Here is a 15,033-nt window from a genome sequence, read left to right on the forward strand (position 1 = left end):
TCACTTGAGGTCAGGAGTTCAACAACAGTCTGGCCAACATGGCGAAACCCCATCTCTACCAAAGATACAAAAATTAGCTGGGTGTGGTGGCAGGCGCCTGTAATCCCAGCTACTTGGGAGGTTTAAGGCAGAATTGCTCGAACCTGGGAGGTGGAGGTTGCAGTGAGCTGAGATTGCACCACTGCACTCCAGCCAGAGTGACAAAGCAGGGCTCCACCAGGAAAAAAAAAAAAAATCTACTCAAACCAACCACGAACTCACCATTCCAAATAACTTCATTGGCTGTATAATCGGGCTCCCAGATGTCAACATTAATGAGATCTGCCGTATGTCCAGGGCCCAGATTAAAACTGCCAACCCAGTAGAAGGGTCCTCTGAAAGGCAGGGTACCATCACTGGCTCTGCTGCCAGTATTAGTCTGGCCCAGTTGGCAGGGCGCGGTGGCTCAAGCCTGTAATCCCAGCCCTTTGGGAGGCCGAGGCAGGTGGATCACGAGGTCAAGAGATCGAGACCATCCTGGTCAACACGGTGAAACCCCGCCTCTACTAAAAATACAAAAAAAAATTAGCTGGGCATGGTGGCGCGTGCCTATAATCCCAGCTACTCAGGAGGCTGAGGCAGAAGAATTGCCTGAACTCAGGAGGCGGAGGTTGCGGTGAGCCGAGATCGCACCATTGCACTCCAGCCTGGGTAACAAGAGCGAAACTCCGTCTCAAAAAAAAAAAAAAAAAAAAAAAAAAAGGGCCGGGCGCAGTGGCTCAAGCCTGTAATCCCAGCACTTTGGGAGGCCGAGGCGGGTGGATCACAAGGTCAAGAGATCGAGACCATCCTGGTCAACATGGTGAAACCCCGTCTCTACTAAAAATACTAAAAATTAGCTGGGCATGGTGGCATGTGCCTGTAATCCCAGCTACTCAGGAGGCTGAGGCAGGAGAATTGCCTGAACCCAGGAGGCGGAGGTTGCGGTGAGCCGAGATCGCGCCATTGCACTCCAGCCTGGGCAACAAGAGCAAAACTCCGTCTCAAAAAAAAAAAAAAAAAAAAAAAAAAATAGTCTGGCCCAGTAGCTAATGAATGCCAGGCTTTTCTGAGAAGGGAATGGGGTGCAGCAGAAATCCTTTTTCTACTTTCCCATGATCCAAATGTGTAATTCTGGTGATTCCAGGTTTTAAATAATTTGTAAGTGTTCAGTTTCTACAAAACTTTATCATCCACTAAGAACTTAAAAATCACATTCTCTGGCGCGTGCCTGTAATCCCAGCTACTCAGGAGGCTAAGGCAGGAGAATTGCCTGAACCCAGGAGGCGGAGGTTGTGGTGAGCCGAGATAGCGCCATTGCACTCCAGCCTGGGTAACAAGAGCGAAACTCTGTCTCAAAAAAAAAAAAAAAAAAAAAAAAAAAATCACATTCTCAGCCAGGCGCGGTGGCTCAAGCCTGTAATCCCAGCACTTTGGGAGGCCAAGGTGGGTGGATCACGAGGTCAAGAGATCGAGACCATCCTGGTCAACATGGTGAAAACCCGTCTCTACTAAAAATACAAAAAATTAGCTGGGCATGGTGGCGCGTGCCTGTAATCCCAGCTACTCAGGAGGCTGAGGCAGGAGAATTGCCTGAACCCAGGAGGCGGAGGTTGCGGTGAGCCGAGATCGCGCCATTGCACTCCAGCCTGGGTAACAAGAGCAAAACTCTGTCTCAAAAAAAATAAAATAATAAAATAAAAATAAAAATCACATTCTCCGTTCAGCTGGGATCCATATTTAATTTTATAAGCTTTTCCCTGTTTTTAATTTTGTTTTGGGCTTTTTGGGTCATGAATTTATCAACTAAAAAAATGTAAGAGTGGAATGTTACTAAGTTTCACTTCAGTTCTGTAATATCAAGAATTTAAGAACTGGCTGGGTGTGGTGGTGCACACCGTTATTCCTAGCACTTTGAGAGGCCAAGGCTGGCAGATCACAAGGTCAGGAGATTGAGACAGCCAGTTCAAGACCAGCCTGGCCAATATGGTGAAACCCTGTCTACTAAAAATACAAAAATGAGCCTGGTGTGGTGGCACACACCCGTAATCCCAGCCACTTGGGAGGCTGAGGCACAAGTGCTTGAACCAAGGAGGCAGAGGTTGCAGTGAGCTGAGATCATGCCACTGCACTCCAGCCTAGGCAACAGAGTTAGACTCTAAAAAAAAAAAAAAAAAGAATTTAAGAATTAAAAGAAGCCAGGCCCGGTGGCTCACACCTGCAATCTCTGACGCTTTGGGAGGTCAAGGCGGGTGTATCAACTGAGGTCAGGAGTTTTGAGACCAGTCAGGCCAACATGGTAAACCCCATCTCTACTAAAAATACAAAAAATCAGCCGGGCATGCTGGTGGGAGCCTGTAATCCCAGCTCCTTGCCAGGCTGAGGCAGGAGAATCACTGGAACCCAGGAGAGGGAGGTTGCAGTGAGCCTAGATTGTGCCACTGCACTCCAGACTGGGCAACAAGAGCACAACTCCGTCTCAAAAAAAACAAAACAAAACAAAACGAATTAAAACAATAGACTGGTTAAAAGGGCAATATAAAAACAAAAAGGAAAAAAGAATAGAATATCATGCAATAAATTCTCATTTCTAATTAAGTTTGACAATGTAAGTAATTGCTGAGTAATTCAGATATGTAAGGGCTTCTTTCAGGCACTCAGGTGGAGGGTTCTTAAACGAAACTGTTGAGTCTCCTTCCACCCAGACCCTCCAATCTTCACATATCTGTTGCCAAGTGGCTACAAATTTAGAGTGGCTTAAGGTGGCAGAGGAGTGACTACCTGGATAATCACATTTATGGAGGTTGAAATATTAAACATCAAAAAATGTCACGCTTTTAAAAACATAGATTCCTAGACCTCCCTGATAATTCTAACTCAGTATATTTCAGAAGGGTCCTTGGAATCTAAATACAGATATACTAGACAGTGTGTGTTTGTATATCCGTTAGTGGCAGTTGCTGTACTGTGCCGTTAGCCCTGGGGACACAAGTGTTGGTAGCATACAAAAAATGTCAAGGCTAAAGAAAAACAGGAAGGTGGCCGGTGTGGTGGCATGCACCGATAGTCCCAGGGCAGGCTGAGGTGGGAGAATTGCTTGAGCCTGAAAGGTGGAGACTGCAGCGAACTATGACTGCACGAGTTCGCCACTGCACTCCAGTCTGGGAAACAGAGTGAGACTGTTTCAAAAAAATAAGAAAGAGAGAGGATAGACAGAAAAAGAAAGAAAAAGAAAGGAAGGAAAGAGAAAAAGAAGATAGATTAAAAAAGGGGTCGGGCACAGTAGCTGCCTTTAATTTCAGTACTTTGGGAGGTCGAAGTGGGCTGATCACTTGAGGTTCGGAGTTTGAGACCTGCCTGGGAAACATGGTAAAACCCTGTCTCTACCACAAAATACAAAAATTAGCCGAACGTGGCAGCGCAGAGCAGGAAGGGAGGGAGGGAGAAAAGGGAAGGTGGGAGGAAAGTCAATCAGCGGCGAAGAAGGCCTCCGAGACTTTGCAGCTCCTCGGCCACAGCGCTCAGCGCCCCGCCCTAATCAGCCGTTCACGTGCTCGCCCCTACGCCACAGGCAACCCGGTGGCGGTGCCCAGATCAGAATCGCCTCGATAATCAGTGGCCCGGGACAAGCCCGGCCTCGTCTATCTGATCAATTCATCACTTCTGAGCGCCGGGCCCCGCAGAGCCAACTCCGGGACCCCGGGGACCGCAGCGTTGCCGCCGCCTAGGGGCCTCGCTGCACAGCGCCCCGAAAACGGGCTTCGCAGGAGGAGAGCTTTTCATTTCGGGTCGGCCCGGCGGGGCTGGGGTCACGACCCGATCAAATAAGATCAAGGTGTAGGCGGAGGGAAGGGTTCAGGGGCGGGCGCACACACTCACCGAACACGCTCCACGCGCGCACGTTCACACACTCGCGCGTCAACTCACACAAGACTCACAAGCGCCTCGCACGCGACACAGCAAGTCCACACACACACACCACGCCAGACCCAGGCCACGCTCCCTCCCGAAAGCAGCGGAAGTCCGCCTCCCGGCTTTTAAATCCTCCGCCCCCTCTGGCGCCCTGGAGGATTCTGGGAGGAACCATCGAGCATAGGCGGACGAGTCCGGAGGAACGGGATGTTTCTCAGCGTGCGCGCGTTGCTGCCCTCTCGTGGCTCGGCGGAGAACCTACGTCCCAGGAAAAGGCAATACTAATTTCCACCATACAGAAGCGTAGTTTTTTTTTTTTTTTTGGAGACGCATTCTCGCCGAGTCGGCCAGGCTGGAGTGCAGCGGCGTGATCACGGCTCTCTGCCTCTGGCTCAAATGATCCTCCCACCTCAGCCTCCTGAGTAGCTTGGGACCACAGGCGAGCGCCATCACGCCTGGCCTTTTGACCTTTTTATAGCTACACGTTTATATAAATATCTTTGGTTTTTCTGTGATCTTGACTTTATTTTGTCTTAAATTTCTTTTTCGCCTCCCGGGTTCAAGCGATTCTCCTGCCTCAGCTTCCCGAGTGGCTGGGATTACAGGCGCCTGCGACGATGCCCAGCTAATTTTTCTATTTTTAGTAGAGATGGGGTTTCACCGTGTTGGCCAGGCTGGTCTCAAACTCCTGACCTCAGGTGATCCGCCCGCCTTGGTCTCCCAAGGTGGAGGGATTACAGACGTGAGCCACCGGGTCCGGCCTTCAATTTTAAAATATTACTCAACTTCAGGATATTTGTAGGTGACCTTTTTTTTTTTTTTTTGAGACCGAGTCTCGCTCAGTTGCCCAGGCTGGAGTGCAGCGGAGTGGCGCGATCTCGGCTCACTGCAACCTCTGCCTCCCAGGTTCAAGCGATTCTCCTGACTCAGCATCCCAAGTAGCTGGGATTACAGGCGCCCACCACCACACCCAGCTCATTTTTGTATCTTTAGTAGAGATGGGATTTTGCCATATTGGCCAGACTGGTCTCGAACGCCTGACCTCATGATCTGCCTGCCTCGGCCTCCCAAAGGATTACAGGCGTGAGCTGGCATTACAGGCAGGAGCTACCACACCCGGCAGGTGAATGACTTTTGTTCCAAGAAGACAGCAATCCCTGGTCATTACCATAGGGGCTTTCCCAGTAGCCCCTTCTCCCTAGGGAGAAGGCAAACATTTTACCAAAGGGAAAGGTGAGGAATACAGTACTTATGTATGTATGTATGTATGTATGTATTTACTTATTTGTATTTACTTACTTGCTCTGTCACCCATGCTGGAGTGTAGTGGTACAATCACGGCTTACTGCAGCCTTAACCTACTGGGCTCAATTGATCCTCCCACCTCAGCCTCCCAAGTTGCTGGGACCACAGATCACACTTGGCTGCTACTTTTTTTTTTTTTTTTTTTTTTTGAAACGGAGTCTCGCTCTGTTGCCCAGGCTGGAGTGCAGTGTCACGATATCAGCTTACTACAACCTCCACCTGCGGCGTTCAAATGATCCTCTTGCCTTCGCCGCCCAAGTAGCTGGGATTACAGGCATGTGCCACCATGCCCGGCTATTTTTTTGTATTTTTAGTAGAGGTGGGGTTTCCCTGTGTTAGCCAGGATGGTCTCAATCTCCTGACCTCATGATCTGCCTCCCAAAATGCTGGGATTACAGACTTAAGACTTAAACCACCACGCCCACCCCATACCTGGCTACTTAAAATTTTTTTTTTTGTAGAGACAGAGGTCTCACCAAGTTGCTCAGTCTGGTCTTGAACTCCTGGGCTCAAGCAATCCTTTTGCCTTGGCTTCCCAAAGTGCTGGGATTACAGACTTAAGCCACCACACACAGCCAGAATACGGTATTTAAATGTAAGCATTAGATATCTATGAAATGGGTAAAGGTAGGAAGGCATATCCCTGTCCCCACTTAAGAGAATCCTAAGGCTGCCAAGAACTTGATGCTGTGGCAGTCAAATTTTTGAGCCTTCATTTACCGTCACATCTATTAAAACATTATCTTGACTTTCAAGTTCCAGAATGAGTAGAGTGTAAAATAGCAGAAATAGCTCCCTCATATTAGAAAGCACAATTTTAATGGCTCAATGCCTTTTCCTTTTTCAATGAAATGGGTGTTGGGGGGTAGAAATCCTAAGAATTTTGGAGATTAGTAGAAAATTATTTAAGTTATAATTTATAGTTGTGCCAGTCTCACCAGGCACTTGGAATAAACAAATAAGGGGAAAGTACCCATGGTATGTGCCAGAATCCCACTGGCTCAAGGATTTTTTTTTTTTCCTGAGATGAAGTCTGTCACCCAGGCTACAGTACAGTGATGTGGCCTCACTCAGCTCACTGCAACCTCTGCTTCCCAGGTTCAAGCCATTCTCCTGCCTCATCCTCCTGAGTAGCTGGAATTACAGGTATGTGCCACTACACCTGGCTAATTTTTGTATTTTTAGTAGAGACGGGGGGTTTCACTATGTTGGCCAGGCTGGTCTCAAACTCCTGACCTCATGATCTGCCTGCTTCGGCCTCCCGAAGTGCTGGGATTACAGGCATGAGCCACCACATCCAGTCTTTTTTTTTTTTTTTTTTTTTTTTTTTCAGAGACGGAGTCTCAAGAAATTAAAAAAAAAATAAAACCAAAAGAAAAAAAGTAAAAAATACAAAAAAAAAAAAAAAAAAAGACAGTGTCTCACTCTGTTGCCTAGGCTGGGGTGTAATCACACAATCTTGCCAGGTTAATTTTTGTACTTTTAGCAGAGACGGAATTTCACCACGTTGGCCAGGCTGGTCTCAAACTCCTAACTTCAAGTGGTCCACCCATTTCAGCTCCCACAGTGTTGGGATTAAAGACCTGAACCACCATACTCAGCCTGGCTCAAGGATTTTCTAGGTGCCCGACTGGTTAACTTGTGAAACTTCATTTGAATGAAGATGTTTATGACTGTTTAGAGCAGATGATAATTGTATTTTAATAGCAGTAGCAGCTGAAATGTATTGGGGGTGCTCTCTACCTTATTCAATATACCTCAAATCTTATTCATTCACATATATATTTTGTTCATATATATATGAAAACTTACTATATAGTTATATATATCAGCATATTATATAACTACATATATAGTTATAGCTATCTCTAGGTATATAGCTCAGCTGCCCTAAGGGAGAAAGCTAGGTCGTCACAGGTTCTTAACTATATAATACATTCAGTGCCTCTCACAATGGGGTAACGGGAATGATGGCATTTACTAATGTGAACTAAAAAAGTAGGCTATGAACTGAACCCTGGGGGAGTACTGAACAAACTTCAATAAATTCGACATGCGACAAATAAAATGGACAAAGATTGTTGGGGGGGAAAAAAGTTTATTTTCAAGGATTTGTGCTGACAGTGGTGAATACAAAATTGTATTTCAACTATAAAAAGGAGGTGACTTCATTCCACCCTGGCATACAGGGTTTATAGTGATGCCAGTTTGAATCTGAGGCAATGCTGCTATCCCCACTTTTCCACCTGTAAAAGATTCCCCCAGAGGAATCACTTCCTATAACTTTTAGTCAAAAATATATAAGACACATCAATCGAAGTAATGAGTTAAACAAGTTTCTGCTTATCTGTTCAGGGAAAGTCAAGAAATGAAACAAGCTGTGTATTTGTTTTTTGCTGTGAATTACCTTCACCTTGTGCACTTTTTGGTACATTCTGATAATGAAAACATCTCAAAATGTAACAACACAAGAGTGTAGGTCAAGATGACCCACCCAGGAGGCTATAAAAACTGGTTTGAACTAGAACTGTGGAATGGAACTAGTTTAAAATATGAAGCGGCTCTAAACACCAAGCTTAGAGATATTAGCCCTATTAGAAAACAAAATCTTAAAGCTACAAAATAACAAGTGCAAAACATGCTGAACCTGTTCCCAGGGAGTGACTTTCCCTTTGTCCAACAGGTCCCAAACTCACACCCACGAGGTGTAACTCTCTTTCCTGTTCCACTAGATTTCCTTTCTCTCATGCCAAAGATCCTCAGAAATGACAATGGAAACATAGGAGTTGTTGAAATTTACCCTGTGGACCAATTCCTGAAGAGGTAACAGCCACAACTCGGAGATGATTAGACATGTAGTGTTTACTTGGTATTTCTAGAAACCCTCAAAGCATTAAACTGCGTATTTCAAAGTCTAAACTTCCTAGCAGCTTTTATTCTTTTGGAGTAAGCAGACAGAAGACAATTTGCTGCCTGCCACACAGGAATCAACCACAGCTAACCTGTCCACCATAAAGTTTTATGGTAATAGACAATTCAACTGGAAGATCCATGTCTATGCTTATAATAATTTAACCTTAGAACTATTATTTTTTAAATAGAGAAGTTCTAGACATCCAACAGCTGATCCTTCTGCAGATATAAGGAGGGAATGGAGCAGTCTTCCAGTCAAATGCTGAGCCATCTAAAATGGTCTGCTCAGGAGTTACTAACTCCAGGGCAAAGTCCTTCGATATCAATTGCAAAGCTCTGTTTTCTTTTACTTGAGGAAACACCCTCACTTTATTTGTGGATCCTATGAACTGTCCAAATACACTGATGAATATCAGAACTTCTCTTATTTGAATTTCTCATGTCCTTAAATGGAATTTCCAGAGACAACTAAAGAGCAATCCAATATGAAGAAAATTAAGAGTTGGATAAGAAAAATAAGCAATCAACTAAAAATTGCCATAACAACTCAGACTTACACACAAAATAAGTCTGTTGCCTTTTGTAAGATGACAAAACTACAATCTAACATCACAAGTTCTCATACTAGATTAATTTACTAGTATATGAATCAATATACTAGATTTCTTTCTTCTACCCCAACTGCAAATATATTAAACAATTATTTCTTCAATAGTTTCTTTTTCCCCAGTCATGGCATTTAAAACTGAATAACACTATTTAGCACTAAGTAATTTAGAAAATATAAAAAGGCTTTATGAAATAGCAACAGTTGATTCATTTTTCATATACCATTTGATCAACTGAAGTCTCCGTTTGAGGATACTGGTGAACAGAAAAAGTTTTTCTTGTCTAAGCCACTGCTTTCTGGTCTCATCATACAGATAATTCCTACATTTTATGGAGGCCCAGATTCTCTTGGCAAAACTCTCAAGCTACGAGCACATAACACAGCTACTTCATCTGTTCCCTTTTTGCAGTGAGCACCATGCCTCTTTTATGTTCCCAGATGGGTACATGAAAGACAAATCTCTAAAGCCAAAGAATTTCTTGGCATTGTGTAACTGTTTCCCACCCAGCATCCCCTCCCCAGTTTGCCAGATCCAAATCAAACAGTGCAAAGAAGTCTTGAAAATTCTCTCTCTTCAGAAAAGATCTGAACACAGCCTAGTTCCTTCCCTAATGAGCCTCAGTTTGCAAAGATCCTGATGAGGAGCTGAAGAATGAAACAGGGTAACAGGTTTTTACGAAGAAGGGATGTAATCTTATCACTGAGGGGTGTAATTTTTCTGAACATTATGTGCACTCTGCCAAGGACTGATTTACACACGGATCAAAGGAAACTGGCTTTCCGTAGTCCCCTGAAGCATAAATAACGTTCGTGACCATGAGGAGTTTTCCCCACGTGTAGCAGGGGCAGACGATGTGCTGTCATCCTGGGAACTGATGACTTCAGCTGAACTCTCCTACACTGGGTCCAGGCCTCCCAACAGGTTCTTCATCCCCGTCCCCTTGGTTGGCAGTTGATGACTTGTATACTTTGGAATTCATTTGATAAACAGGACGTAAAAGGCCATTACAACACAAGCAATTGCCACAGCAGCATGCAGCCTGGTTCCAATCACAGCAGCTAGCAGGTAAAAGTAAAGAGAGATGAAATCACACCTGCCCTTCACTGAAGTCCTTACTTTCAAGGTGATATTTTGAAGTCTCTAGTCACAGACAGACCTATCAAGGCTCTCAAGGACCTGGGATGTTTTATTTTATTTTCTGAGACAGTCTCTCTCTGTCGCCCTGGTTGGAATACAATGGTGCAATCTAGGCTCACTGCAACCTCCACCTCCTGGGTTCAAGCGATTTTGTGTCAGCCTCCCGAGTAGCTGGGATTATAGGTACCCACCACCGCACCGGGCTAATTTTTTTTTTGAGACAGAATCTCACTCTGTTGCCCAGGCTGGAGTGCAATGGCATGATCTCAGCTCACTGCAACCTCTGCTGCCTGGGTTCAAGCAATTCTCCTCCCTCAGCCTCCAAAGTAGCTCGGATTATAGATGCCCACCACCACACCTGGCTAATTTTCTTTTTCTTTTTTTTTGAGACAGAGTCTCTCTCTGTTGTCCAGGCTGGAGTGCAGGGATATGATCTCAGCTCACTGGAACCTCTGCCACCTGGGTTCAAGGGAATTCACCTGGCCTCAGCCTCCCAAGTAGCTGGGATTACAGGCACCTGCGACCACACCCCGCTAATTTTTGTATTTTTGGTAGAGATGTGGTTTCACCATCTTGGCCAGGTTGGTCTTGAACTCCTGACCTTGTGATCTACCCAACTCAGCCTCCCAAAGTTTTGAGATTATAGGCAGGACCCAACGTGCGTGGCCTCCAGGATGTTTTTAAATGCTATCCTTTTGCTTGAGGACAGGCGTCCCCAAACTTTTTACACAGGGGGCCAGTTCACTGTCCCTCAGACCGTTGGAGGGCCGCCACATACTGTGCTCCTCTCACTGACCACCAATGAAAGAGGTGCCCCTTCCTGAAGTGCAGCGGGGCGCCGGATAAATGGCCTCTGGGGGCCGCATGCGGCCCATGGGCCGTAGTTTGGGGATGCTTGCTTTAGGGTCTAGGTGAATATATTATTTGTTTATACTTTGTCCTTTTCCAAAAAAAAATATTTAGGTAGGTAGGATTCCAAATGAATGTGCCTCAAATGAAAAGTAAAAAAGGCATCTGAAGGGGCCGGGCACGGTGGCTCAAGCCTGTAATCCCAGCACTTTGGGAGGCCGAGGCTGGTGGATCACAAGGTCAAGAGATCGAGACCATCCTGGTCAACATGGTGAAACCCCGTGTCTACTAAAAATACAAAAAATTAGCTGGGCATGGTGGCACATGCCTGTAATCCCAGCTACTCAGGAGGCTGAGGCAGGAGAATTGCCTGAACCCAGGAGGCGGAGGTTGCGGTGAGCCGAGATCACACCATTGCACTCCAGCCTGGGTAACAAGAGGGAAACTCCGTCTCAAAAAAAAAAAAAAACAAAAAGGCATCTGAGTTAATTGAATCAAGCCTTAAAAGAAACTCCAATGTACCCTTTACAGAAAATCAAAAAAATTTTTAATAGGAAAATCTTTTTCTCACTGAAGGGAGGAATTCCATCCCAGCCTAAAATGGTTTGATGCATATACTTTTACCCCATGGAGAATACAAAAATCATCTGGATGCTAAAATAGACAAATTACTTTTTTTTTTTTTTTTTGTGAGACGGAGTTTCGCTCTTGTTGCCCAGGCTGGAGTGCAATGGCGCAATCTCGGCTCACCGCAACCTCCGCCTCCTGGGCTCAGGCAATTCTCCTGCCTCAGCCTCCTGAGTAGCTGGGATTACAGGCACACGCCACCATGCCCAGCTAATTTTTAGTATTTTTAGTAGAGACAGGGTTTCACCATGTTGACCAGGATGGTCTCGATCTCTTGACCTCGTGATCCACCCGCCTCGGCCTCCCAAAGTGCTGGGATTACAGGCTTGAGCCACCGCGCCCGGCCTAATTATGTTTTTAAATAACAATTTTTTTTTTTTTTTTTTTTTTGAGACGGAGTTTCGCTCTTGTTACCCAGGCTGGAGTGCAATGGCGCGATCTCGGCTCACCGCAACCTCCGCCTCCTGGGTTCAGGCAATTCTCCTGCCTCAGCCTCCTGAGTAGCTGGGATTACAGGCACGCGCCACCATGCCCAGCTACTTTTTTGTGTTTTTAGTAGAGACGGGGTTTCACCATGTTGACCAGGATGGTCTCGATCTCTCGACCTCGTGATCCACCCGCCTCGGCCTCCCAAAGTGCTGGGATTACAGGCTTGAGCCACCGCGCCCGGCGCAAATTTTAACATTTACCTCTTCCCTCAACTTTGGAGAAAGATTAATTTTACAGACTCTCAGACCCAATCTGAGGGATTTTTTTTTTTTTTTCTAAAAATGAAACCAAATACAATCCCATCTCACTGTACCCCCTACTTTGTAGCTCTACAATGTCCAGAGATGGTAGTCTCCTTTCCCTGTCCAGACATGGCCTCACCTTTGTAAAACACACCCCAAACACCCTTCTTCTCTGATAGCAGCCAGGTTTTGAGACGAGGTACTTTCTTGAAGTAGGCACAGGTGCAAACAAAAAGCAAACCAAACACCAGAATCCCATCCAAGGAGTACACTGTTAAATAAAGAAGAAAATAAAACTTTATGTACTGATCTAGCCTGGGACCTGTGATCCTGCCTGAGAACTCTAAGGAGATAGTGTGTGACATAATAACAAAATAATAACCTCAACAGGCAGTAACCAACACTTGACAAGAGGGAGCCAAGATCCTGGGACTAACAAGATTATTTTACTGTTCCCAAAAATTGCTCTAGAGGAAGGAGGATCGACTGGCCCCAGGAGTTCGAGGCTGCAGTGAACTATGATCATGCCACTGCACTTTAGCCTGGGCAACAGAGTGAGACCCCAACTCAAAAAAAAAATTTTTTTTACATCCCCTTTACTAAAATGTCACTGCTCCCTCCCCTCCCCTTTCAAGAAGTAGAAATCCTGGGGAGAAATTAGCATCCCAGGAATGACTAGTGTTGGCAATAGATTGAGACATATGAATCCTTAGAGACTCAGCACAGAGACTTTAACATGTTCTTGTTATAAATCACTCATAGGATAAAGGAGAGCTAGATATGTAGCCAAGTCTGTCAGATCTACATCTGTTAGTGTAGAATATGTTAAGGCAAAAAGTAAAGCTTAGTGGAAATTGCAAGAGTAAGAATCCACATGACTACAATTTTCCTATACTTATCTTACACTTTATGCATAATTCTCTCCAAATTCCTGCCAGAATTAATAACAGATTTTTCTAAAATAAAGAAAAAGTATCTAAGGCTTCAACATAGTAGAAAGCTTTAAATTCTTGGCCGTTTCTTAAATATGTAAACCAAGCTTATTTCGTGTACAGGTAAGCACAATGAATCACCTAATTGCAAAAAACGAGAAGATACTGGACCACAAAAGGGGGGGAAAATGACTAAAATTTATTCAGCAATTACTGTGTCAAACTGCTGTCTTACTTCCTGATTCAGATTCTGTCTTCCTCTGGGTAATGTCCCTTTTCTTACTGTGCCTAGTATCCTGAGACCTCTGACTTCCCAGGATGCTCCAAATGAGTATTATACATAAACAGTGTCTGCCAGTTCCAGACCACACTATCTACCTCTCTTCCTCCAGTAAAACTGTCTCAAAGCTAGATGTCACTAAGAAAGGGTCCAGTAGGCCGGGCATGGTGGCTCAAGCCTGTAATCCCAGCACTTTGGGAGGCCGAGGCGGGTGGATCACGAGGTCGAGAGATCGAGACCATCCTGGTCAACATGGTGAAACCCCGTCTCTACTAAAAATACAAAAAATTAGCTGGGCATGGTGGCGCGTGCCTGTAATCCCAGTTACTCAGGAGGCTGAGGCAGGAGAATTGCCTGAACCCAGGAGGCGGAGGTTGCGGTGAGCCGAGATTGCGCCATTGCACTCCAGCCTGGGTAACAAGAGCGAAACTCCGTCTCAAAAAAAAAAAAAAAAAAAGAAAGGGTCCAGTAAATTAATACACACACTAACGTATTCTGAGGAACTGTACCTTTACCTGCTACTCTTTTTCTCGCATACATTTTTGCAGACAACGCCAAAACTCACAAGGAGGTGAAATTCGAGTATTCAGTGCCAGGTCTATGGACAAAGTACTTTTGAGAAATGCTTTCCGGAGCCCCTCCAATCATCCTAATGCCAACAAGGCTTTCTCTTCTCCTTTCCTATGAGGTTGGCTCTAAAGATCGAGAAGGCCCTCTTTCCTGTCCTCCTCTGGAATTCAGAATTCATAGCTGTAAAGTGTTTGAAGAGGCCTGGAAAAGTAGGTCAGATAAACAGGGTGGCAACTGCCACATCATTTAGAAGAAGCAGTGTCTAAATCCACTCCTTGAAGCACTTGTCAGGGTTTCCATGGGGGATCACCCCGCCAGGACTTTAAAATCAAAAATCTTTCCGGCATTTTTCCATAACAAGAACTTTTTGGGCAGTCTACATTCACCAGCATCCCCAAAAGTGTGGGACTTGATATTTATGTGACTTCTTGGCCCTCCCAACAAAACTACGGTCCGAAAGTATAAGAACGTAGGGGGCTGGGAGGAGGAGCCTCTCTTTCCTGGGTCTAAATAGCAGTGGTTCCGCTGCGACTGACCTCTCCAAGGGCCAGAAAGAACTAAGAAAAAGAAAAGGGTACGCAAAGGAGGTGTGTGAATGTGCGGCACTGGGGTTTCTGGATGAATATGGGAAGGGGGAACCCATGGAGGAGTAGAGGGGTACAGAAGTTAGGGGCGTCGAGGGGCCAAGCGGGGCCGCGCTGGGAGGGGGCGGGGAGAACGGCCACGTCAGTCCCGGCCCCGCCCGCCACGTTTTCTCTTCGTCCTTCACTCCCACCCTCCGCTCGGGGCATCGGTTCTCACCGTTCGTCATGGCGGCTGGCCCTGGACCTGGGTACGGGGTCCGGGTTCAGCGGTGATAGCGGCGAAGGCGGGAGAACCCGGGGCCCGCTTGACACTTCCCGATCCGGGCCGAGGCGACAAGAAGGAGCCGTAGTACGCAGGCGCAAGGCCCGACAGGCGAACGCCGAACGCTATCGGGAGTGGCTAGCCGATTACCGAGCTAAGGAACCTGCGTGCCTACGTTGGGTAAGAAGAACGCTGTCCGAAGCGTGGCCATGACAACTAAGTCTTTCCTGCGTCCCCCTGCGGTGTTAGTGCTGGGACGTAACCTGACTGGTCCGTGTCCGTGTGTTTGAAAAGGTAAAGGG

General features: G+C 46.0%; 1 protein-coding gene and 1 non-coding gene across 3 annotated transcripts; both read right to left on the minus strand.

Annotated features, from left to right (window-relative positions):
• Window positions 1-3,607: 3,607 nt before the first annotated feature.
• LOC120360584 (small Cajal body-specific RNA 2) lies at window positions 3,608-4,032 on the minus strand. Its single transcript, XR_005577046.2, has one exon.
• Window positions 4,033-7,313: 3,281 nt separating this feature from the next.
• TMEM167B (transmembrane protein 167B) lies at window positions 7,314-14,827 on the minus strand. 2 transcript variants are annotated; one of them, XM_039460875.2, is made up of 3 exons: window positions 14,687-14,827; window positions 12,182-12,374; window positions 7,314-9,817 (listed from the first exon to the last, which is right to left on the minus strand). In XM_039460875.2, the coding sequence occupies exons 1-3, from the start codon at window positions 14,694-14,696 to the stop codon at window positions 9,640-9,642; spliced, it is 381 nt and encodes a 126-aa protein (XP_039316809.1). In that variant the 5' UTR covers window positions 14,697-14,827; the 3' UTR covers window positions 7,314-9,639. The 2 variants fall into 2 exon arrangements, with proteins under 2 accessions (XP_039316809.1, XP_003933446.1); XM_003933397.4 differs by having other exon boundaries at window positions 12,243-12,374; window positions 14,687-14,825.
• Window positions 14,828-15,033: the final 206 nt, after the last annotated feature.

This window comes from Saimiri boliviensis, chromosome 11 (genome assembly GCF_048565385.1).
Source record: "Saimiri boliviensis isolate mSaiBol1 chromosome 11, mSaiBol1.pri, whole genome shotgun sequence".
NCBI classification, from domain to species: Eukaryota; Metazoa; Chordata; class Mammalia; order Primates; family Cebidae; genus Saimiri; species Saimiri boliviensis.